At 36.2% G+C, this 26,970-nt stretch overlaps 2 protein-coding genes across 3 annotated transcripts in view; both read right to left on the bottom strand.

Moving 5' to 3' along the window:
• The window catches only part of XK (X-linked Kx blood group antigen, Kell and VPS13A binding protein), a 49,070-nt gene extending 42,089 nt beyond the window's left edge, over positions 1-6,981 (bottom strand). The window contains exon 1 of one of the 2 annotated variants that reach the window (XM_039888167.1): positions 6,863-6,981. In XM_039888167.1, coding sequence (XP_039744101.1) covers positions 6,863-6,942 — 80 coding nt within the window. In that variant the 5' untranslated portion in view covers positions 6,943-6,981. Of the gene's footprint in view, positions 1-5,991; positions 6,307-6,862 lie in introns of those variants that run through there. The other variant, XM_039888166.1, reaches the window with a different exon arrangement.
• A 9,193-nt stretch (positions 6,982-16,174) lies between these two features.
• LANCL3 (LanC like family member 3) overlaps positions 16,175-26,970 on the bottom strand; it is an 85,238-nt gene continuing 74,442 nt past the window's right edge. The window contains exons 4-5 of the mRNA XM_039888165.1: positions 24,406-24,613; positions 16,175-16,448 (exon numbers count right to left, since the gene is read on the bottom strand). Of these exons, the coding sequence (XP_039744099.1) occupies positions 16,289-16,448; positions 24,406-24,613 (368 nt within the window). The 3' untranslated portion in view covers positions 16,175-16,288. The remainder of the gene's footprint in view (positions 16,449-24,405; positions 24,614-26,970) is intronic.

Raw genomic sequence — 26,970 nt, 5'->3', positions numbered from 1 at the left:
CACACACGCAGAAATGGATCGATGGATTGATAGAAGGATGGATAAATGTGTGAAATAGAATGTTAGTTACAGAATCTAAGTGGTTAGTACTTGGGTGTTCAGTGTACAGTTCTTTCAAGTTGTCTTCTGCATGCTTGAAAATTTTCATAATAAAATGCTGGGGAAAATGGAATTTTCCTAAGAAAAATACTCATGGCTTTCAGTTTAAAATTATTAAAAGACATTTTTTTTTCCCCTCAAGCATGGATTTTTATAACAACCTTATAATGCTGCCGGAAGATTTTATGGCTTCACTTATTTTATTGAATGTTGTTAACTTTGTACTCTCACCCTGAGGCAACTATGACAATGAGAATACATTCATAATTTGAAGTAATAAAATAAAACTTGATGTGAGAGGAAATGCAGGCAACTCTCTGGTGAATACAAAGTGGACATATTTTGTGATTATTACCTTTATTTTTTTGTTCCTGGAAGAAAGAAGATACAGAGCATACATGTCAGTTTGTGTATGTGTGTGTGTGTGGAGGGGAGAATGGGGGGAGGGAGAAAGAGATAGGTTTGTTTGCTATGTTTTGTCCAGTAAGGTCGGGAACACATTAACATATTACATGAAAACATGTAGAACAGCCTGGACCAATTTGTTCAACTGAAAATAATGAAGTTCAGATTATGAGTTCAAGTCCAGCTGATCCATTTGAGTGTGCTCTGAAGAAAGTCTCAAATCTATGACTGAGGACTGTTTGAGGCCTAACAACTTCACAGTTGGATTACTGACCACAGCAAAGACTAGAAGACAGAATAAACTGACCATTGTCTTCATTCTCAAATAAGTGATGAATGCAGACATGCTTTACTAAGTGCTGTGGGGAATGCAAAGACAGCTGGATAGCCCTGCCTCATTCAGAGGCGCTCACAATCTAAATGGGAAAATGGGATATATGCATAATAAGGATAACAAATAATAAATACAACTAATATTTATACAGCACTTTCAGTTTATAAAATATTTCTCATATATTAACTTACTTCAAAAGAAAGCCCGCTGCAAGAATTTGAGTCACAGCATTATCTGCAATAGTAAAATTCTAGGAATACTCTAAAGGTCCCAAAATAAAACAATGATTAAGTAAATCATAATATATGTATTCAATTAAATATTATCCAATTCTTAAAATTGACAGTATAGACATACATCTACTGATATATAAAATTTGATAAGTGAAAAAAGTAAATTACAATAGAATTTATATAGAAAATTCCATTTTTTTATAAAAAGAAAATTACATATGTATAAAAATACATATAAATTTCACATACACATACATATAAACAGTGGAGTGCTTAAGCTGGCTCAAACTGACTCAAGAGACTGTTAAATAGTTAGGAATTTTGTGAGCCAGATATTAAACAACTAGTAGCTTGAAATAGGCCATGACAGCAGTATTTACATCACAGAAATCAGCAAATACTGAAAATCAGGGCTTTTCCCCCCAAGAGACAGTTTGTCCATTTACCATAGTAAAAATATTAGTAATGATATACAATAAATGTTTAGAATCGTTCTCTTTAGGCAAATTAAAAGCTTTTTAAAATGTGCTTATCTGTTTCTGTTGTTCTTTCTACAACAAATGTTTTACATGAATAATAAAAATGAGCTTAGAATTCGTAAAGACTAAAACAAACCAAGAAACATTAGTGCATGCTAAGAGCTAAATGAATGAAATGAAGGTTGAGAGGAGAAAGCAATTCTCCCCATGCTGAGGAGGGGGCTGTATTAAATAGGAAGCATTTACAGAATTATAGATGAAATGAAACTGCAGTGTCTACCAATGGAAATGAAAGAATGTGCCAGAATGAGCTAATCACAGAGGTGGCCTTGAAGCTCAGGTGGATCCCCTCGCAATCCACTGTTTTTCCCAACTAATACATTTACTTTAGCATAGAGTTTCACACGTAGTAGGTGTTAAATAAATTTGTGAAAGGCCCTAAGATTTCTACTACTTGTCACTACTGGTTAAGAAAACTGGTAAGAAACAAATTACTATTTCTTCTTGGAATTCTCCAAGACTCATCCAATTACTCCAAATCTGTTGTTTTTTTGTATTTTTTTTTTCCTTGAGAGGTTGTCTAAATATAGACGTAAATATTTTCATCAAAATCATTCAAGGTAGTTTTTCAATATGATGTAGACCAAGGGTTGGCAAACTTTATCTGTATTTATAAAGAGTAAATATATTAAGTTTGCAGGTCACAATTTCTATTGTAACTAGTCAACTCTGCCACTGTAGTGCGAAAGCATTCATACACAGTATATAAATGAGTGAGTGAGGCTGTGTTCCCATAAAACTTTACTTACAAAACAGGCAGTGGGGGTGTTTGGCTTGTGAGGCATAGTTTGCCAAGCACTAATGCAGATAATCAGCACGTCGACCTGTTTTTTTTTTCTTTTTCTTTTTTTTTTTTTATGTCATCTCATTTTCAAACACTATAGTGTAAGGAGTTCATTCCTTAGCTGAAACTATGCATGTTGGTTAGCACAAATAACCTGTGGTAACAGAGAGTCTCTAAAGTAGTTAATAAAAACACATTTTCAAAAGAAATACAATGATTTCCTAGATGCCACGTTATCTTCATATGACACACATGCTTGGTGAGGCCACACAAGAACCAAACTCGTTAATTAAAAAGTGCCATGTGACCTTTGAAAGGCCACTTGCATAATCTCACTGAGCCTCAATTCCTCAACTGTAAAAAAAAGATAATGACAGCTCACAGGGTTTTATAGTAGATGGAATTAAATATTGTATATAAAAGCACTTTGCGAACAAAAAATGCTCTTCAAATTTAGGCTATTATTACTTTAAAGTCTTTTGAAAGTGTACTATAGAGAGAAATACAATGGTGAAAAATTTTACAATGTTCTATAAAACATTACTGGAACTTCTTAGCTTTCATTTTATAAACTCAGATTTTAATGTATCATTTTTTTTCCTCATTACACTAGTAACTAAAAATGAAGGAAAATTCCCTAAACTAGTAACTCGTTTATATTTATTCCTTCTCCCAATTAATTTATAAAATTAACATTATTGTAAAAAAAAGATAAACAAATTTTGTTGTTATCAAGAGGGGCTTTTCTGTTTTTCCATAATATCTATTATCATTCACAATAAGATTGTCCTTAAAGTAGAAAAAAATAAATTTAAGACATTATTCTATGTTGTCATTCAAACAGCCTTAATAAGGAAACAATCATACTAACTGCAACTTTGGTTTTAAATATCAGACTGATATAAATGAAATATGGTGCTCTCCCGATGCCTCCCTGTAGGAAAGAAGCAGTGAGGCCTAGTGTGTAGTATTTATCCCATAATCAATAGGGTGTAACATAATTCATTTTTAACTATGTGGATTTGAAAACAGCATCTCACCAACAAAGAATATGGGTTGAGCTAGTTAGTATGCACTCCAAAACAAATAGGACTAAATTTTCCAAAAACAATTTCAAACTATTACTAAGTCCAATCGATGGGGGGGGGAGGGGCGGGGGAGAGTAAGAAACATACCACGACTCTCCTTTGTATGTGGAAATAATGTTGATCCTTCTGTAAAGTTTAATAGTTAAAAAAGAATCATTCAGCAGGAAGAACTTCCAATAAGATATGGAGTCATTCTAATACAAAACATAAAATTGCTCCTTTTCTTCTGGAAGCTAAGAGGCTTGGAACTGCATTTTGTGTATCTCAGCTTTAAGATCATGAGTCCAATATTTCCTTGAAATCAATCAGCTGCATTATAAGGAGAGAATCCTTGTTGATGGAAGGGGGTTGTTTGTTGCTTTGTTTTTATGTTTTGTTTTCCCCCCAAGAAGACAATGACTCATTCAGAATTTTCTGGAAATATGTTTTTTTATGGTGTTGAAAATTTTTATATAGCTGAGAAGTTCTCTCTTCAAAGCATTAACTTTTTTCTTTAATAAAGTTAAAATATTTTACTGTCAAAACTGAAAACGTAAAGAAGTCTATAATAAAGGACAAAATGATGCATTTTTCCATATTTTTCAGGAGAAAATTAAAATTGCCCATAACTCCACCATCCAGAAATTACCACTCTTAAGAACTTGGGATATTTCCTTGAGCTCAGGTTTACATGTGCCATCTTGTTTTTACACATAATATTATATCAGTAGCTTTGTCTTAGGTCACTCTTAGTATTTAGAAACAGTTTAAATGGCAGAAATGATAAGGTATTATAATTTACCTGGTTAGCTATTTAGGTTGTGTTTTTAAATTTTGCCAAGATGACCAACCCTTCTTAAGATGAACTATTGATAAAATGTACTCCATGCTCCTCTGCCTTCTTTTACAGTGTAAGGGAACATAATTCACTCAACTCCATTTCTAAGAAGCCTTGTGAACATGGTCTAGGGTCTCATTTTCATCATCTCTAAAATGAGGGCAATTAACATCTACTTCATGATGAGGATCCAATGAACTGAGGCACATAAACACCTACCAAAACATCTAGCACAAGAAGCATTTGAGAAATGTCTGTTCCCCTTTCTCTGTCACTTTATTTAAACATCACCAGCAATGAATTTTGTTTTCACAGATGGGGTAAAAAAATGATGAGTGCCTTGCCCAAAGTCAGAACACGTTGATTTTACTGAGTGGGAATATAATCGGGATGCTGTGGCCTCACTAAATGGCTCAAGGTTGCAGGACTTTTAAAATTCCCCTCACTCCCTTCCTCTCCTTCTCTTTCTAGCCACATCAGCCCTCTGTCCCCAACTAACTCTTCCCGTGCTCTCAAGATGTGAGTAGCAACTTCCTCTAATGAGTGTACCTGTTTCTCATCCTTTCTAGAATTCTGTAGCTTATGGAAAATTTATTCACCAAGTTTGTCCTGACTGTATGTAAACTGCAAGTTGGTATTCTGTCAGCTGGGATGACTATCTTTAATATGAAGTGCAGAGTTTTATAATACAGTTCTGTAAAACCTATCTTGCTACTTGACTTTGTGCTTTGTGTGTGGCGGGGAGTGGATGTAGGGGGAGATATTTCCTGGTAGGAAAGGTCCCTGGCTAGCTGAATTTTCTGGCAGCTGAGGTGCGTCTCTGGCCTTGCTGTGTCTTCCAATTCCTCTATCACGTGTGTCTAAAATTCGGTATTATAAATTTATTTCTAATCCAGATAGAAACCCTTTATTTTGCTTTTCTTACAGAGATGAAGATATCGAAACGACACATTTTAAACTCTCTTCATGGTCCTTGGATAAGCCAAAGTGTACTTCATTACCCTGTATTTCTCTTGTTTTGCGTTAATAAAAATTAATTTCCAGAAATAAGATTTCTCTTCTTAACACAGAAGTTTTTATTTTCACGGCACATTGTGTTCAAGCTTCAGGTACTGGTTTATAAGTCAGGCAGGGCCAGAAGACATTTCTATAATCACGTCTGTTTTCACATACAAAAGACTGATGCGTGGATTTCTAAAGTTATGTATAAGAACTGAATAAATTAATATTTGTAAAGCGCTCAGAACAGTGCCTAGCACACAGTAAACTCCATGTGTTTGATAAACTGTGTGTCCCCCTTTTGCTTTAACGGAGATTTAGGACACACTTGCCAAGGGTTTGTCACGACACAAGCCAACCCCGCCAGAGCCCACCTGACCGCAGAGAAAGCTTGGCTTTTAGGAGGGCGAACCACATGAAATTGCCATTGTTGTCGGTCAAACTCCATTGAATGTTAACAATTTCATAGGCAAGAACCTGACAGGAACGCGGCGCCCAGCTTCACTGCCTCTATGCTAGGATTCTGTCGCACTCCTGGGACGGGAACGGTGGGGCTAAGGAATAGGGCGGGCCAGCCTGGGCCCGGCCCCAGGTCCAGCCACCTGTCCCTCCCGGAAGGCCGCCCCCCTCAGCCAGGGCGGGCGAGGAAGGCGGCCGGGGTCTGCGGCCTGGGGCCCGGGGTCCCGCACGCACCTGAAGAGGGGCCCGAGCTGCAGCAGGTGCAGTAGCAGCACGAGCGGCCGGTCGCGGCTGAAGTCGCGGTGCACGAAGAGGAGCGTGAGCTGCACCAGCGTACAGGGCAGCAGCGAGAAAAGCAGCGTCAGTGCCTGCCACATGCCGTCCCCGCCCGATCGGTAGGTACTGCTCAGGTACAGCGCCGCCGTCGTCTCGGCCACGAACAGGAACACGGACGCCAGCACCGAGCCCGGGAATTTCATCTCCGCGCGTCAGCGGCGCGCACCCCTGGGAAACGCTGTGGCGGCAGTGGCGGCTGCGGCGGCTGCGGCGGCGGCGACGGTGGCGGCGGCGGCGGCGGCGGCCCGACGGGCTCCCGGCATGCCCAGCCCCGCCGGCTCCCGCGCTCTGCGCTGCCCGCCGAGGGCACGGGGCCCAGGCGCTGGAGCTGGGCCTGGGGTCGACCGACCCAGCTGCGGAGGGGCGGGGAGCGCGGCCCCGCTGAGACACGCCCACACGCACCGTGCGCCACCCGCGCGCCAGAGTGTCCGCGGCGTCTCTGCGGCGACAGTCCCCAGGCGGGCCGCGAACCCGCACCCTGCGGCAGCCCGCGCAGGAACCCTAAAGCCTCCGGTGGCCCTGCTGGCCCCGCGCGCAGCCGCTGGGTCCTAGAGAACTCGTGTTAGAAAACGTTCGCATCCCTTGGAAAAACAGCAACCAACGGGGCCCAGACTTTGGGTCTGGACACCTTTCCAGCCCAGGCTCTATTTTCTGGGCCTAGAGAACGACCAGTTCCTCAAAGGGCCAGCATTTCCGATCATTTAAAAATAACATGACCACACAGATGCTTTTCAAACTACAAGTGTATTGTCATGCACCCAGGATTTACCTTTTCACTGGGCCAAGTAGCATGCCCCTCAGCCTTCCAAATACAATGGTCTGAAGCATTGCTTCCAATGGTGAAAGCATCAGACATAATCCTTAGGAGCCAACGTCATCTCTCCCAGAAAAACTCCACAAAATTTATTCCTCTATAACTGTGACTAACTCAGGCAGGGTAAAGATCAGGACCTAATAAGGAAGTGGTTTTCTAGCCTAGGGCATACCTCTACTGGCTGGTGTGTGCCAGCCCCAATACTCACTGAACTTGTGACATTCTGGATATCAGGATGAGCTCAGTCCACTTTGTCCATCAGAGCTTGAGCAGATCTCTTTTAAATCTAAAATTCAGGTCCTAATCTCTTCCATAAGGGATTAGACTTTAATAATGATACAATCCCTTTCTCTACTGAAATTAGATGATTCTACTAATCTGCAGTCATCTCTGGCATTTTTCTGTTTAGGAAAATGATGTCAACACAAATAGAATGTGAAGATTCGGTAGATATCAAGAAAAAATTGTGAGGGGCAAGAATATGAAGGGCTGCTTTTCTTCATTCTTAGGTGGCATGGGAAAATCTATTTATAAGGATTAAGGGGAGGATTCAGCCAACAGCTGAGAGGTACCAGGCCCATTCTCTAAAAGGATTACTAATATCTATTTATAGAACCCAACCAGCCACCATGTCCTGGATCAAGATACACACACTGTCACAAATACAGAATAGGCAGCAACACTCTCCCAGAGTATTTTTGTAATATTTTATTTGACATGGTCTTAAGCTTTAAAGAAAAAAATTAATTTGTAGCTTAGAATTATTAATTAGAGCTCACTCAGTATTTAGCATTAGATTTTATTTTAAGGCAAAGGATTATCACAAGTTTTTAGATTATTAAGTAGACTACATAAACTGGGGGAGGGGTGATAAGCCAATAACATTATTTTAAACACTATAGAGTCCAGTTTATGGCAAATTATTTTCTACAAAACTAATACAGAAAACACATTTGCAAAGATCAGTGTTTAGAACGTTGTAACAGCAGTTTTAAAAACAGTAAGGTGCATCTCTAAGCTTCAACTCAATCCCCGCTTCTAAAGAGATTTCATTATACCATGCAGTGGCTGTGAGCAAACCCCCCAGGTGGAGAGGAGGCAGCATCAACTGACTGCAGCACTTTCCCCTCCAGGAACAATAAATAACAAAGCTACAATCTGATGAGATTTGCAAATTGATCCTTCTCAGTCTGTATACCAACTAACTTGCCCCAGTGACTATGTCTTTATGTATTATCATTTGCCTTTCTGTCCTTGAAAAAAATGTATACATTTAAGAATATGATTGCTAGTTTCCCTGTCAAATACTTTGATGGATTTTGACTAAAGATCAATTTAATGTCACGTATTGTACTATATACTTTCATGCTCGGACTGAAATATCCATTATTTTTAAAAAATATTATGTATACAATAATAGACTTGTAGAAAGTGGGGTTTTTTTTGGTGTAATAATATGCAACAGACCAGGATACTTGAGAATTTGGTTTTATTATAAAATACAGTACTACAACATTTTGATATAGTAAAGTATCTGACAGAACGTTCTGCTCTAAATTTAGACCTAACTGCTATAGCTATGTCTTTGAAAGTGCCTCACAGTACACCTAAAGAAATATAATAATTAAAGAGGTCACAGAATCTGTTTTTGTCAAAAAGGCATTTTTGAAGAAGCCTCTTGTGTGCAAGACTTTCAAAATTTTAGTTATATTTTACAGATAATTGGTGTTGGATTTAATGCTAATGGACATTAGTAGATTTTAAAGTAATAAAAACTAATCTCTATTATTTGGTGTATTTTTAATAATTTTATTTTTTTACTCTGCATTTGCGCTGAGACAAATCTATTGCAAACAATACAATTTTACATATTAATTTATTGAGCAGTTCTTCAAAATTCGATAGTACTTTAAATAATAGTATGCATTCATTCTTAGATCTAATTAGAAATAAGCAATTATATTCTATTGACAGATTATTCTTCTGTATCCCCCCAAAGATTAAGGAGTTGCACTAGTGAGTGTGAAATGTATCATTAGGAAGGTGAGCTTTATTTCTCTCTAGTGATACAATCATATTTCTGTAAGTATTATAAATTGTGCAAAAAATCTTTTTGGTGAAGTAAATTCTATTTGCTTGGGAAATACACATTCTGAAACTAACATGTGGTCCTTGACTATTCCTGTATATGGCTTTGCAAAGTGTTTCTCCTAATAATTGAATTCTACAAAATCCATTTTTAAAATGTTAATTTAGCGCCATTAAATAAATCCACAAGATTAAAATTCAGACTTCCTTTTCAAGTAGAACTCCCTCGGATGTTCAAAATTGGGATAGCCCATTTTTAGAGAATGGGCTACCCTTCCTTATCGAACAGATTCTAAAATCAAACTTTTGCACTTAGAATGTCCCACTCTCACTCCTGGACAGTCTGTATAAAACTCATGGTAAACTGCATTTTCAAAAGCAAAGGTATTCTACTGCTGCTACAATCTTCAGAAGACATCTCTAATATTGAAATACTAAAGTCCTAAAAAATAGACAAACTGATAATTTAAACCAATCTTCTTACTTGAATACATCCACATATAAAGGTTACTACAGTCAACTTGGACCAAATTCAGTGACAGAAGTTACTTTTAATTGGTAATTGCCACATAAACACAGATCGTAAAACAAAACTTATGGGGGCAGCATTGGAGGTCCAAGTAAAACAAAGGCAAAAAGATCATTTGTTAAAAATTGACAGTTGTCAAGTATAGTCTATATCTTCTTTAAACTGATTGATAAGTCACAGCTACTTTACACACTTTACAAAAACAGTACACATTAAAGCATGAAAATTAACACCATACACAAAATACAAAAAACGTCAGCAGGAACGGTATTACTCTACTAAAGTAATTGTATTCTGTGTTTACACATATGTGTACACATCCAGGTATTTCTCCCCTCATCTTTGTAGAGTACTCATTATTTCTGAAAGAGTGAGAGGAAGGTGTGCATTTAGGTACTTTCTGAAGATTTATGTCCATGTGCAAGGCATTAAAGCCATCTGCTAGTTTCAATTTAGTAGATAGTTGCAGAACAAGAAGATATATCTCGGCTCTTGGGTGATTCTGAATACAAAGAATAAGTAGAGATAGGCTCCCAGAAGAGTGGAGGAGGGGGAGACAAAGTTTTTCTTACATAGAGACACTTGTGGCAATTTCCAGAATTTTGTCCCCCAAAGGGTAGTAAAGTATGATCTCAGGTCTCTGTGAGGGCAAGATAATTAGTAGGAATGAATACTCTGGGACAGAACCATTGTTTTATATCTTTAATGGGCCTGAGGGTGGAGTGAGGGAAGGGGTGTTAAAACTCCTCTGTAGAAAAAAAACAAATAAGCATACCATAAATGTATCATGCCAGACTATGTTTTTATATTGGTAGCTGGGCAACAGTGACAATCAGGAGATTGAACCTTACACAGAGCTCGACAGGTTTCTTTAGAGTTTTCTCAGAGTCTGTGATACATTAATCCTCCATGTAAATCTCTAAAAGAGAGTAAAATAGAATTTTTTAAAAATTTATTTAATCACGGAATCTGTTTTTCCACAGGGTAGCTCTTGGTAGTAGTGTTCTGCATTTGGGGAAACACCACAGTAATCAAATAACAGGCAGTGTTTTGTTGTCATTTTCTCCCGTAACAGCAAAAACATACCTAAGCTGTAGGAAGACCTTATCATTACTGTGAAATAGCAGTGGGATGCTAGCCCTGCGCTCTCCAATATAGTAGCCAAGCCACAGATGGCTCCTGAGTACTTGAAATGTGACTAGTTTGATTTGAGATGTGCAGTAAGTATAAAATACATGCCAGATTTTGAATACTCAATACAAAAAAAATGTAAAATATCTCAATAATTTTATATTGATTACATGCTGAAATGATAATATTTTGGATATACTGAGATAAATCAAATACATTATTAAAATGTAATTTCACTTTTTTGTCTTCACTTTTTTAATGTGGCTACTAAAAAATTAAAAGTACATATATGGTTCACATTTGCAACTCTGTGAATTTATGAAACTCACATCTGCAACCTTCTGCAGATGGCTTTAACCTGGCAGAAGTTTTAATGAAAATGAATGCTTAAGATAACCAGAAGTGTAACTAGGGCCCTCATTAATTATGTACTGATTTATTACAGAGCAGTTAACACAATGAAGACCTATTCATTAATCAATGCATGTTTGTATATATTGGTTCACTCAAACATCTAATAGCAAAATGTTGGGTTTTGTTCCATATGTGATAGTGACTCTCCCTAAGTCATTCAGCCTCTCCCCCTGCCCAAACTCACAAACTACTTCCTACAGGGACTAAGAAAAACTAAAGGGGAAACAAAGAAGAAGTCCTTGCAAACAGTTTTCACAGTCCTACAGTCAAGCCTCATGTATTTTTTCTCCCTCTTTCCTTCTCCTTCCTCCATATTGTGCAGGGAGGAGAAAGGGAAGAAAAAGGATAGTCTGTTCTTTTAACCAGTCTGCTCACCAACAAACCCCCACAGAAAAACCCCAAAATATGGATGATTTGCTTTTCATTTAAAATAATTCTTCGAATTCAGTTCAGAGAGGTAATAGGTACATAAAGGCAAAAGAAGATACAGAAAATTCTGCAGATAAGACTGCCATTTGTGGAAGAGTCTAGGTGAGAATGACAAGGTTCAATACTTTAATAAAAACATATTTTTTAAACCCTAAAGGCATCATCCATCAGGCCTCAATTTATTAGCACTTTTAATTAAAGAAACCAGGAGAGGGAACCTCCAGTAAGAGATTTATGATAATGCGAGGCTCAGATATTTAATGTGATCATCAACTTTTTTTTTTTTTTCACAATAATACAAATAAAATGGCCAGGCTTCTTTATGGAGAAGCAGGATAAATGCAGCCGCCATTCCATGTACAGCTGCACTTGGGCTAGGTTGTCCTAGACCTGTGATCTAACTGCAGAATGGGCCCAACTCCTTCTGCTGACCTTGAGGTCAGCCCTTCTGTCCAGCCTTATTGAGCTTGTAGCTCTTAGCTACAAACTGACATGGATGGAAGAGATAAGAAAATCTTCCCTCCCAGGCGAAAGGTCACATGATTAAGCAGACATAGGAAAAACCATATCAGAATGTTCTATTTAAACAGGAAAAAATAAATAAAAAAGAAATGAGGAGGACAAGAAGTTGCTGAATTGGGGAGGAAGGATTAGATGTCTCAGGAAGCAATAAAATCCATTAAATATGCATCTATAACTCACACTGAGATGCTGAGCTGCAGCAAGCTTTCTCCTACCCACCCTTCTGCCTGCCTTCTCATTTGCTTTCCTTGCCAAGTTTATGCCAAGGTCACATGGCCTTGGAGAATCTGAGGCTCACTCATTTAGCTATTAATTTGGAACAGTGTTGAATAAACAACCCACGTTCCCAAAGGAAGGCCTTATATGCAATTGAGACTGTATTTCTATCACTATATGTCATGCAGTGCTGAGGCCTGAATTAAAGTGCAGATCAAACTCAACCAAAAATACTTTATTTCCCAGTTCATGTTTGCTCTGCAGACCTAGCCTGCCAACTCTTTCTCTTGCATTACTGGCACTGTAATCCTTTGTTTCCAGCAAGCAAAATAAATATTTGCCTTAAAAGGAGCTTGTGAGCTAAACCAGCCTATTTCTATGTACTAAGCCCCGGTGAATCAAAACCTTCTGAGGCATAAATGCTACAGTCAGGATTGGTTCTAGAATAAAGAACATACACTTTGTTTTTACCCATCAAGTGATCCAGACCCCAAGCACTGCATCCATATGTGGAGATTCCATTTGGCTGAAATGCTTATTTGAAGTCATAATTGAGCACAATTTTCTATGCATGTAATAGGTACTTAAAATACAGCTTCCCTTTTAAATATATAAAGGATCTGCATATTACAAAACTTTCTTATATCCATTTTATCATTGTCAACCTTCATGACAACCCTGTGAAGTAGAGAAGGTGATTATTATTATTATTGTTGTTGTTGTTATAGTGGCCCATGGAAGTGGCAGAAGGCTTTAAGATTTCCAACACAGGGCTCTTTGCATTACTAATGCTTTTCCTTTCAATAATGTGTTTCCTTAATATGGTTATAAATCACGAACTTATGTTTGTTGCATTGAAATTATTGAGATTTCCTCTGTACAGAAATTGAAACAATATGAGTACTACCTTGATTAAAATGTTAGTGTGTCAAAGAAAGTTGGAAATATAAATTGCCTTGGAAGATTTCCAATCTAGCATAGACCAAAAAAATTATTCTGTTTCTCGAGTTATCAGAAAGTGAATACTATTATCTTAATAGTATGGTCAGTTACCTGAAGAATCACAGGGGAATATATGCTGTCAAATCTCTGTTCTCACTTATTAGGTTACAAATGAAACAAAAAAGCAAAAACTGATGACTGAAAGGGGATAGGGTGAAATAAAGATATTTAACATTTTAGGGTATGTGTGGAAGAAAGAGTACATAATTCTGTTAGGGAATCAAAATACAGGGTTGTAATATGTCCCAAATCTTGCTGTTTTCAAGTATAATGCAGTCTCCCCGTTGTTGAGAGATTCTTTCAATTTATCCTCAAATATTTCCACCACTATCTTCAGGGTTTATAATTGTTTATGCCACACATAGTAGATAATATTAAACTAGTGGTGGTAGTTTGCCTTCAAGAGGCAACATGCTTAATTAAGCACTATTTAAAAAATAATGCTACTCTAGAGAAGGGAACAAATTGGTTAATTAAATGAGAAGTGACATGCCACACTTTTCTATAGCAACACAGGGTATATTTTTCCCCTTTTTGGGAGAATAAGATAGAAGAGGATCTTCCTAAATCTATAATTCTACTCTTCCAGGAAAATGAAAACTTACATTTTTAAGTGCTAAACAAGCTTATCTTGGTTTATAATTCACCAAGGTGTGAATTCATAAAGACACACTCAAACATGGCCTTTGCTTGGATTTGACACACAAAAGGGTTGCCTTTTCACAATGGTCAGTACAACAATGTCAGTTACCCTTCTGGACTTTGAAAGGGCAAGTGAGCAAGAATGAGTCCAGTTTTTCTGAAGTTCCTAGAAATGAAACTGATATATTGAGCTAGATTATCACTTCTTAGTGCTTTAGGTTTTAGGTCTCAAGGACGATTGGTGGGAGTATCAACAAACATAAACGGAAGGTAACTTCCAGGGGTATTTTGTTCACTGCTGTATCCCCAGATTCTAGTCTAGAATACTGAATAAATATACTTGGGAAGTGAAACCTGGGTTTGAATTCTCATTCTCCCTCCTTCTGGCTATGAGACTTTGGATCAATTACCTAAATCACCTCAAAGGCTTGCTGGATGATGAAAAAAGTATGTGTTCCATAAGGCCCTGTCTATCAGATACTTATTCTCTTCACCCTAAAGGGGTCAAATGACATAAACTTAAAACCAGATAGTGAAAAGCAGGTACCACTATTATTTCAAGAGGAGACTACTTTGTAGATAGCTTTTTGCCTTAAGGTTTTCTGAGAGATCCTTGATGATTAATGAATGAACTTCCATAACCCAATTTTGGGAGTCATCTGAAAGCTATTATTTATGTGCTATTGCCCCAATCTGAGTATTTTCAAAGATAAACAATTGAGGCCAATTTTATGTATTTATATCTGAGGATATGAAAATAAAGCAATAAGCTAAAAAGGTACATGTTTTTCAAAACCATTTTGTCCTAGTTTGTTCGGATGAGTGCAAATGTAAACAGTCATAAAATATACAATGGTGCTTCTTACCTTCCTTTGTTCCATTAGTCACAGATTCTTTGAGAATCCTATGAATGCTAGAGATTTTCTACCCAGAAAAAAGAAGACGCACAAACACACAAGCACATGGGCACGTGTATACTGCCAACACACATGCCACAAGACACACACACACACACACACACACACACACACAACACATGTATTGCCACACACACACACACAAACATTTTTAGGCAATAGAGTATTCCTCAGCACCTCCCAAACTTCATCTATGAATCAAGAAGTTAAGAACCACTGAATTAAATAAGTGCTTGGAATTACATGGGGATAGACATAAAATATTTACATATATTCAATATTTAATGACTACTTAGATAACTGTTAAATCTTATACAGTACACAACCTCCTCCTCCACTATGATAACATGAAATTGCCAGTGACCAAGTTCTAGGAAAGGGGTAAACTTGTGTTCTGAGTATCAAAGTGACAGTGTTCTGCAAACCACTGTTTACTTGAAGTAGTTTTACAACTTCTATGTGTTTACAGCAGGGTTGAATTTAATTTGACAACTTGGCTCAGTGGGTATTGTAGACAATTTCTAGTAGAGCCTGTGTCTTGGAAGATAAGGTGATCAGCCAGGGAGTTCACTCATCTCTTAATCTAACAGTATAAAACTGAATATCTTTCTTTTAACAATCACTAGTCCCTTTATCAGCCAGTGTCTGCCTGTCCCAGGGGATGCAGTATTTCATCAAAGGCAGAAACATCACACTTTTGTAATGGTTACCCTGATCTTTGAGATTAGTGATTTTTACCATGAGTATATTTTACACTTCAGATAATAGCTTCATAGGGATTACACAGGCATTTAGAAAATGACAAAGATAATAACAGCTCATGCTTCAAGTTGAGAAAAACATTTGATAGCAACACTTGGTACAGTATTTGCTAGCCTATGAATTTTACTATTCTAATTGAGCTTTAAAAAAGAAAAAGCAACCAGAAAAAGATGTTCAGGGCCTAAGGAAATGAAATGAAAGCAACCAGAAAAAGATGTTCAGGGTTTAAATGAAGTTATGATATGATTTTTTAAAAACGCTCAGGCAATAATAAAAAAGAGAGATTCATATGCAAATTTCTCCACTCAGTAAAAATCATGAATTGCAATAAGTAAAGTCATAGGACAACAAAGAGCTCACTTTTTTGTCCTTCAGCAACTTGACACTTCATCTTTCTGGAGCTGCTGCAGAGAGATGGAGGGATTAATCCAATGACATTGAGCATTTTCTTCAGATTATAGAGATGGATATTGTGTTCGACGATAGATTCCTTCTATTTCTTTATCTATCTTGGTGATGACCTCGAGTCGGGATTTTGAATTCTTGATCGATCCCGAGTCTATTGTTTTTCATTTGTTCATTCGATTCCTTTCCTCTCCTTTCCTTGGGCAGCAAAGTTAAGGCTCATGGTTGTGACACCACTGAATGTGGCTTGGATGGAAACGGCCTTGGGTAAACTCAGAAAATCTCAGGGACCTTCTTCAGAGCCACAGTAGGAGATGGAGCCTTCTAAACAAAGATGCTGAAGAGAGGGAACTCAGCCTGACTGGGCTGCAGCAGATCGATCAGAAAGCACACCGTCCCGGAGAAGCCTTCATATAAGCTGTATATACTTTCAAGGACCCGAGAACCAGCCTTGAATTCCTCAGTAAATAAAAATTCAGCAAACCTAAAAGAAGAAAATATGAATAGTTTTAACATGAATGTTTTCTACATTATTGGCCTTGGGTTGCTTCTTTCTTCTCTCTGCCAAGTTAAAATTTTAGCATTATTTTCTTTCCAGAATTGTATAATATTTTAAGAAAGACATTTTCTGTGTTAAAAAAACAGAGGAGCCATTATGTAATTGTGTGTGTTTCAAAATAAATTATGTTGGCAGGCAAATCCAACTATTTTGAGTGTTTGCAAAGTAAAGCAGTTTGGTATTTTCTGAAGATTTCATTCCTTCTGCCATCCAATAATTAAAAGTAAAAAGATAGATAAGTAGCCATATTGTTGTTTATTTTTAATAGAAGCAAGCTGATATATGACTGTTTCTTTAAAAAAGTAAATATGCTGTTTTCCTGCAGGCGTATTATTTCAGAGCTAGGTTTCCTTTATATGTGACAGAGAGTAGAGACTGAACATAAAGGGGCAAGATTTTATACAATCTGTGCTTTGGGCAAACAAAGGAATAAGATTAATGGGAAAAGCCAAGCCACATTTTATAATCATGACATCAAATAGCAAACTCAGCTACAAGATAGATTATTTTTAGGACATCTGCCTTAAAAATAAATCACTGGCCTCTAAATTCTCTATGAAAGAGATTTTTTCTTTTACCAGTATGTGCAATAAACCCTATTCAAATGAGTAACATCTTTAGTAGTTAACAGCACTTAAAATGCTGTCACCTATATCATCTCTTTACTAACTTGCTCTCCTCGTTCCTATCAACAACAAAAATAATCATCGATTCAGAGGTCGGAGCTCATGGTTTAATAAGGCCTGACAGCTGATACTGCCATAAATTTAGGTGACTGCTAATACACAGAGGATCTAATGAAGAGTAATTACTTATTTGATCTTTTAAAGGTTCTTGGAATTATTGATGGCAGCTTAAAATAAATCAGCAGGAAACATACTGCAATTCTGTTTGGTACAATTTTTCTATCAACTGTTTTCCTGAATATGCAAAAATTTCTAAATGGAATTCAAAATTTTAAATAGTAGAATAATGATGCATCTTAAGAGTTAATTCACAGTTTGTAATTATACAACGAAGCTTTGCGGTATAGCTTCAGGGAGTCTCAACCTTTGTAGTACTATGGATCATTTGACAGTCTGGACTCCATCTCATAAAACAAGGCTTCAAATGCATAAAATAAAATACGCAGGACTCCCAAGGAAATTAATTATATTAAAGCACAGTTAGCAAAGATTTTAAAACCAAACATGTGATATAATAATATATATATATTCTTTATTAACACATTAAATAACAAGATCTAGGAGTGGGTCTAATAACTGGACATTTCTAAGTAAGGATGGGATTGAAATATATTTCACAATATCTGTGATGAGTAATATGATCATATGCGAATATCTATGACTTCTATTGGTGACAAGAGTCACAGCTATTGCAAACTCTCTTGTGGCTTATTACCTACATTCAGAATCAAAGGAAATGCTACATTTCAGTCTGAGATATAATACTTTTCTCAAGTAAATTCCCTGGTGTAGTTGAAAGGAAGAATTTTGGAGTTGCGATACCCAACTCTGATTATTTCATATTATATGACCTTTGGCAATTTTTTTAATCTGACTTTAAAATGGTGAAGTTACAGATTGCATAAAATTATCTGCAAAGATTAAAGATACCATATATTAGGCTCTGAGCACATAGCAAGCATTCAATAAATGCTAAATTTAATTATTTCACATAAACATATTATAGCAGAATATTTGTAAAACAGAGACAATTATTCTACCATACTTTAAAAGAAATCTACAGTTAATTTTGCTTTCTCTTCTTCCAACCTTTTTTCCTCCTAAGCTTTGACTTATTACATTGTTGAAATTAGTCTGTATAATATTTGGTATCCTACATTGTTTTACTTTAAAAAATATAACATTTTTTGTTTTTCAAAATAATTTCTAAATAATATATAGCAATTTACGAGTACCAACAATGTATAAGAGTAGCAGTTTCACTGTATTCTGGCCTGTATAACACGATACTATATTAAACTTAAAATGATTGTTTCTAAAATTTACCCAATGGTACAGAATTCAAACTAACAAATTCATTTTTCTAAAAAATTGTCAAAATAGAAGTCAGAATGGTAATTATAAAGCTAAAAAGAATTATAGACACTGAGAGCATTACATATCAAAACCTATTATGACCAAAACTAAACTCAGAGGAAAATTCATTGATCTGAGTTTTTATTACTATTATTTTTATTAGAAATATGAAAGTCATTCTGATTAAGCATTTTTTAAAAAAAAACTGTAGAAAATAACAGAATAAAGGAAAAGGACATTGGCAAGTCGAAATAAAGGCAGAAGATAATAAGTTAGGAAGCAAAAGAGAAAAAAACGGAATTAATAAAACCAAAAGCCGGTTCCTTGAAAGGATGAACAACATAGAAAAAATGCTGGAGTGTCTTACCAAAAAGGAAAAAACATTAGGAATTCAAAAGGGCATATAAGCACAGACATGGGAAATTTAAAATATTGTTAGAGCTTTACATCAAAAATTTGAAAATCCATATGAGCTTAATGCTTTTATGGGACTAAATTCACTTCCAAAATTAATTCAAGAATAGGTAGAAAATCTGAAAAATTAAATAATCATAGAAGAAACTGAAAAAGTTGTCAAATATTTTTCTGCAACCATAAATCCCAATTATATGATAAAAGAGTAATAGGCAATGACCAAATAATGCTTATTCCAGAGAGGTACATATTATTTGACATTACTGTTTTAGGAATTGCCAAATTGAGGGAAGTGTCCCCACTTTGGGCCACGGGATATTTAATTTAGAATTATAATAAAGTGTAAATCTTAGTACTCCAAGCAATTAAATGCAATGCCCAAATAATATTCAGATATTGCCTATAAATTTCCATTCTCTACCTGTGAGAGATTTAAGTTGTCTAAATTAAGGCCTTGGACCCCAGTACCTTATAACTAAGACTCTATAAGCTAGGACTGGTCTGCCAGAAAAATAAAGGATTGTTATGACTCTTTTTAACAGGCTTTCTAGGACATGACAACCTCTGGTAAAATTTATCCCAAAGGTGATACAGCATTAGCCTAGGTAAGAACCAATAGGACTTTCTTTTTCTATATTTGGGAAATAAAGGGTCAGGCTACAACCTAAACAGATTAGGGAGCCATGAATCAAACATGTAACAGAATTCCTAAACAATGAAGCTTCAAATAGAATACTTGCATATGTTAATATTTTTCCTTTAGTTTATACGCACAAATATCATAAAGGATATTTTTGTTCTTTAACGTTGAATATTAGATAAGTTGGCTTGGGAAGGCCTTTCTGAGAAAATGACTTTTGAGTGAAGGTCTGAATGAGGTGAGGAAGTTGGGAGATACATATAGAAGGTGAGCATTACAGGTAGAGGGAACCAAAACTCCAAAGGCCTTGAGATAGATTTTACCTGGCATCTGAACAGAATCACAAGGAAGCCACCATGATGGAAAGAACCAAGAGGAAGAAGAGTAGGGGATGATATCAGAGAGGCAATGAGTGGCAAAATCCTGTAGGGATTCGTTCAAAGACAGACTTTGGCTTTTACTCTGAGTCATATGAGAAGTCAGTGGATTATCCTGAACAAAAGTATGTCATAATCTGATATGACTGAACAAAGGTATGTCATAATCTGATATGATATATATCATAAGAAGCAAATTTAAAAGATCATGAAGAATACCAATATTCTCCTCATAGGGGTACCAGAAGCAGAACGGAGAGAGAGAATAAGGAATTGGAAACTTATCTGAAGAAATAATAATGAAAAATTTCCCTAACATGGTGAATGAAATAATCATACAAGCCCAGGAAGCTCAGAGAGTCTCAAAAAAGATGAACACAAAGAGACCCACACCAAGACACATCATTATTAAAATGCCAAAGGTTAAAGACAAGGCAGAATCTTAAAAGCAGCAAGAAAAAGCCAGTTAGTTACCTACAGGGGAGCTCCCACAAGACTGTCAGGTGACTTCTCAACAGAAACTTTACAGGCCGGATGAGATTGGCAGGAAATAATCAAAGTGATGAAAAGCAATGACCTACAACCAAGATTACTCTACCCAGCAAAGCTATTAAATAGACTCGAAGGACAGATAAAGAGCTTCCCAGACAAGAAAAAGCTAAAGGAGTTCATCACCACCAAACCAGTACTACAAGTAATGTTAGAGGGACCTCTTTAGGAAGAAGAAAAAAGATAAAATGTATGAACAATAAAATGGCAATAACTACATATCTATCAACAATTATTTTAAATGTAAATGGATTAAATGCTCCAATCGAAAGATATGGAGTGGCTGAATGGATAAGAAAAAAAGACCCTTACATATGCTGCCTATGAGAGATTCATTTCAGATCGAAAGATACACACAGACTATAAGTAAAGGAATGGAAAAAGATATTTCATGAAAATGGAAACAAACAAACAAACAAAAGCTGCGTAGCAATACTACTACCAGACAAAATAGACTTTAAAACACAGGCTATAGCAAGAGACAAAAAAGGACTCAGTTATCCACTTCTGAGTATTTATCTGAAGAAACCCAAAGCACTACTTTGAAGGGACATGAACATTCATGTGTTCACTGCAGCACTATTTACAATAGCCAGGATATAGATGATACCTGGATGTTCACCAATGGATGAATAGATGAAGAAGAGGTGGTATATATATACAATCAAGTATTACTCAGCCATTAAAAAGGAACGAAATCTTGCCATCTGCAACAACATGGATGGATCTAGAGGATATTATGCTGAGTGGAGTAAGTCAGACATAGAAAGACAAATGCCATATGATTTTACTTATATGTGGAATCTAAAGAACAAAATAAACAAAATAGAAACAAAATAGATATGAAGAACATTTTGATGGTTACCAGATGGAATGGGGGTTGGGGAGATGGATGAATAAGGGGAAGAGATTAAGAAGTACAAATTGGTATATAAAGTATAGCATAAGGAATATAAAGTATAGCATAAGGAATATAGTCAATAATATTGTAATAACTATGCATGGTGTCAGATGGGTCCTAGATTTATCAGGGTGATCACTTCATGCGTTATATAAATATCTAATCACTACGGCTGTAATACAAAAATTAAAAATAAATAAATAAATAAATAAATAAACAAACAAATAAATAAATAAAAGATCATGGTGAAACAGGGAAACATTCTAAATGAAACCAGCATAAAGGCAAGGATGTTTACTATCCCTTTTATTATTGGGCATTATTATGGAGATTCTGATCAATGCAACAGGAAATGAAAAAGAAAGGTATACAAATGAGAAAAGAAGTAACGAAATTATAATTATTTGCAGATAACATGTGTGTCTATTTAGAAAACCCAATGGAATCTAATGAAAATATAACAGAAACAGTAATAGAGTTCAGTAAGGTGGCCGGATATATCATTATGATATTTATCAAAATTAAGATGCTTATAAGATCCAATGCAGATTTATATAAAAGAAGTGTATTTTAGTTTGCTAAATTAAAATAATATATATGTTTTAAAAAGCTTTCATAAATATAGTAATAAATGACCTAAAAATATAACGAAGGAAAAGGTTCCACTCACAAACCTGGAAACATAAAATACATGGGAATAAAATTAATAAGAAACATACAAGACCTTTTTCATAAGATCAAAACTATATCAAATGACATTTTTAAAAATTGAAATAAAGGGAAAACATACCATGTTCCTGGACAGAAAATCTCAATATTTTAAAGATGGTAATTCTCAGTAAAGTAATCTATAAATTCATTGAAATTCCAATCCAATTGCCATAGTTTAAAATTTGAAAAAATTGATTCTGAAATACAATTAGAAGAATGATAGAGAATTGCTAAGAAAAATTAGAAATAAATAATGAAACATAGAAAGTCCAAAACAAACCCATATATTTATATAAATTTGGCTTATGATAAAATTAGAATTTCAAATTATTGGGGTAATTGGTCAACAGATGTTATTGGAAAGTTTTGTCTTTTCATTAAAAACACAAAGATAGCTACCCATCTGACACCATTTTTAAATGTCCAACCAATGTACTGTATACTTGAAACTAATAAAATAAAATTTAAGAAAAAGAAATACTTTCTAAGAGATGGTGTTTTCCAGATGATACACTAACCATTAAAGGTGGTGAGTTCTCTGTCTTTGCAAGTGTGTGAGCAAAGATGCTGAAGAGGGGACTGGAGCATCAGGTGAGCAGTTGGCCTAGTTGACCAAGGTTTTAGTATCATTCTGACCTCTCCAATCTCCAACTTACCAAGTCAGCAAATTGACTGATACTCTGAGCAATGACTGGATAACACCTGTCAAAGGATGGAAGCATTTTGAGCCTGCAGTCGCTGTCCTGCTCACCTGTGTCTGCACATAGGAGGTGCTTAGTGAAGACTTTGTGACTAGCTACCTGGCACATAGGAGGTGCTTAGTGAAAACTTCGTGACTAGCTAACTAGCTGAACGACCTGTTGACCTATATAATCCTCTCTGCAACTTCGTGAGATTTTAGCAACCACTTCTAAGAAGTCTTTGAATGATATGTGGTCCCATTTACAAATGTGAGATAAGTGCAACCATATCAAAGTAAAGTCGGAGCCACCGTACCAGAGGAACTGCCTTCTACATCTTGTTCCTTGAAACTTTGGAATGTTTGAACTGGGTAAAACAACCTTTGAACTGGGCCAAACCAACTTTGTTTTACAGTCATTTGTAAAGCTAACAGGAAAGCAGACATCTTGACCACAAGGGCTGATATTATAAACTCTTTTTCTGAAGATAGAATCAGTAACCAGCCATATACAGCTGAAGAGTAACTCAGCTTGTTGGCTCCAATAGGAATCTCCTTCTTCTATACATGTAATTATTCCTTTTCTTTTCTCTTAAAAAACCCTTGCCCTCACCCTGAAATTGGGACACTATTTGGGTTTCTACCTGAATCTGTATTCCTCAAATGGCAATTCTTAATCTCAAATAAACACTTATTGCCTCCCCTCCATAAAAGTTCTAAATTAATCAAAGATTTAAAAGTTAAAATAAAATCATAAAAGTCAATGTATACTAATATTTTTATAATCTTAAGAGTATGAAAGGTCTTTTTAAGCATAACATAAAATCCAGAAATCTTGAAAGTTCAGCAACTTTGATGAGAAAAATATTTAAAATTTTGGTCCGGCAAAAGACCATAAACTAAATGGAAAGAGAAATGGCAAAGTAGGAAAATATTTACAGCACGTATTGAGAAAGAGTTACTATCCTCAGTATAAACATGTTAATAGGGAAAAATTGGGCAAACAATAGATCTCATGTTAAATGTTCTTACCATAATAAAAAAAAAATCACAAATATACATACCCTTTGACTCAGAAATTCCACTTCTAGGGATTTATCTTTCAGCTATACCCATACATGTAGAAAATAATATACATACAAGGTTATTCATCGTAGCATTCTTTGTAATGCAAAATACTGAAAATAATACAAATATCCCTCTACATGAGACTGGTTAAATAAATTATGGTTCATTCATACAAGGTAATACTATGAAATAATAAAAAGGAAAAAGTCCAGTGATGTACTGATTGAGGGTGATCACTAAAACAGCAAGGTGCTACCATTTGTATAAAAACAAAGAGGGATAAAATGTTATATATACACCTATTGTATATATACACAGAATATCTCTGAAAAGATAACTAAAAAACTGGTAAATTGGTGGTCTCTTGGGAAGTAAACTAAACTATTTAGAGTGCACAGATGATGTATTTCTTTTTAGACTTTTTAAACTTTGTAACTCTATTACCTATTCAGAACATTAGCTAAACATTTGGAAAAAAAATCCATGTGAAGAACAGCTGACCTTTGGGCTCGGTAGATGTATTTAGAGTTTCCTGTGAGTCTGTATAGCAGCAGGAAGACATAGGCACTGCCAGCTACACCGTGGCAAATCCCCGGCCCCTTCTTTAGCAGGCCCTTCTGCCATGTGAGTTCCCCACACCGGATACATGTGTCCAGGTACTGTGGTTTCTTGGAAACCAGATAAGCTTTGGCAAACAGATAGGCAATTCCTGTGAAAACATCAAAAGATACTAGAGGTGACTTTCGGGGCTTAATACTATAGAACAGAACTTCTCAAGCTATAAAATGCTTACAAATCAACAGCATGTTGATTATTAGAATATCCATTTTAATCTGGTGGGTCTCAAGTGGGGCCTGAGATACCACATTTCTAACAAGTGTCCTGCTGGGGACCACATTTTGAATAGCAAGGCTACAGAATCCTCTACAAGGGAGTCTTATTTTATCTGTGAGATTCAATTTAAGTTCTTTGAAGTGTATTGTGGTGTTGGCTCCTGGAGAAAGAGCAATAAGTACATAGACTGATAAAATCCATAATTTACAAAAGAGTTAATATTTAATGATGCGTACTCTGGTAAGCATTATGCATATCTGGCTATTTGGAATGGCTAAATGTTTATACAGTTTGCCTATTCTCTCCCCCCAGAGGCCCAGAATTTATAATGTTAAATTACTTATAAGTATATACCTTTTCTTAAGAGCAAAACTGGAAGTCCTGCCAAAAACAACAATGATCCCAAATGACGTGGCCAAGACTTCTACTACAGATGTGAAGTTTTTCCCAACTTGATTGTTCCAAGACATTTTCCTTCAAAATTTCTCAACAAAGGCAATCGAAATTACAAAAGCAGGAACAGAAACAAGAGAAGTGACCACTATTAATAGAATCATTTCCCCCAAGTTCCCGGTGCTCATATTCAGAGAGATTAGTAACCTAAGATCACTCTCTCTGGCATGGTTTACCTTTCTCCTATATAAAATAAGACTGGAACGTAGTAGAATCTTGACTAGCTTATACATCAGGGTTCTCTCTCCGCCTTTCCTTGTCTTTGACTAGGCTCTTTTACAACTATATAGAGATAGGAATTATCGTGTAGAAAACTAACAGTAATGTAAAGAATTCCTGACCCTAGAAACTCAGTCTCTTAGTGGTTGGATTGACTTCACTCGGCCTTTGTGGAAGCAGCCAGTTTTGCATTTATTAAGCAAATTCATGTCGGCATTCCTAATGGCCTGTAAATAGTCTGCTCTTTGGATTGTCTTTTGAGCCAGTTTTAACACCTTTATGGTTCCCTCATTGATTGAGCAAGTAAAATCATTAGCAAACGTTTATTTTATATTTGTATGGGAGTCATGATTATTCTTTCAGATTTATCCTTTAACGCTTCCTATAATTAACACTTACATAACAGGCTCTCCTCAGCCATTCCTTTCCAGTCAACCACTGACAATGGTCACCTATAGCATTGTCCTCCTTTAGCTTCAGGAACAAAGTGTCTCCCACAAACAAAAGAATGATTTTTTAAAAATTGAACTTATTTAATTATATATCCATTCATTTACTGTATCCATTCATTTGAAGTGTTCATTAGTTATCTACTGTATGCACAGTCCTAGGCAGGGCTAACTTCATGGGCATGTGACCTACATAGTGTCACAAGAAGACTCCAAAGTGCCTGATGCTGGATTTAATGCTTTGCTGTTGCCATCTTGAAATTCTTAATCATTTTTTTAAAAGGAGAGGTACATTTTCATTTTGTACTGGGCCCCCCAAATTATGTAGCGAGTCCTGGATCTGGGTGATAAAAAACAAGTGCTAAGCATGATTCCTGCCCTTCAAGAAGGCAACGTCTAGAAAGGGAGAGAAGAAAATGTACATGTGACTGACATATTAGGACATGTAGTTAGTTCATGATGCTGTTGAGGCACAAAATGAATGGTGCTGTCAACAGTACTAGAGAGATCAGAAAAATGGAAGTTCTCCGAGGGAGAGTCAGGTGAAGTAGGGTTTCTCTAGGACTTTGTAGGATGCATAGGAAACTCCAGGCCTAAAGTGAGGTAGAGAGAACATTCTAGGCATCAAAATCAGCAAGGGCAAAGGTTCAGAGCCAGGACAAACGAGGTGCATGAAGATCAGTGCGACAGTGTTCTAACCAACAAGACAGTGAGTGGGGTAGATTGGGTTTGCATTATGGATGGTTTTACAAGTCCAGTTAGGTAGCTTGGACTATACTCTCTGAGTAACAGAGAACCAGTGAGAGTGTTTTTGTTGCAGATTGATTGGTTTTTAGTTTTAATGATGTGATTAGTATTATAAACAAAATGCCCAATTCCACAGTGGTGCCAAGAGAGACCTAAAGATGGGCTATGGGGTAGCTATGAGCTGATGTGTTGGCAGAAAGATGGGTTAATGAAAGAGACAGCAAACAGGATTTGGTGGATGTTTAGATATTCATTGAGCACTTACCATATGCCAGGCACAGTGATGCTAAGGTTTTAGAAAGCCCCAGCCTTCAGTGTTTACAACCTAACTGGAGGAATTAATTAGGTTAAGTGAGGGGAAACA

This window comes from Pteropus medius, unplaced genomic scaffold, assembly GCF_902729225.1.
Source record: "Pteropus medius unplaced genomic scaffold, Ma_sr-lr_union100, whole genome shotgun sequence".
In the NCBI taxonomy this organism is placed as follows: domain Eukaryota; kingdom Metazoa; phylum Chordata; class Mammalia; order Chiroptera; family Pteropodidae; genus Pteropus; species Pteropus medius.
Note: the sequence above shows the minus strand (reverse complement) of the source record. Positions and strands in the feature narration are given on the sequence as shown.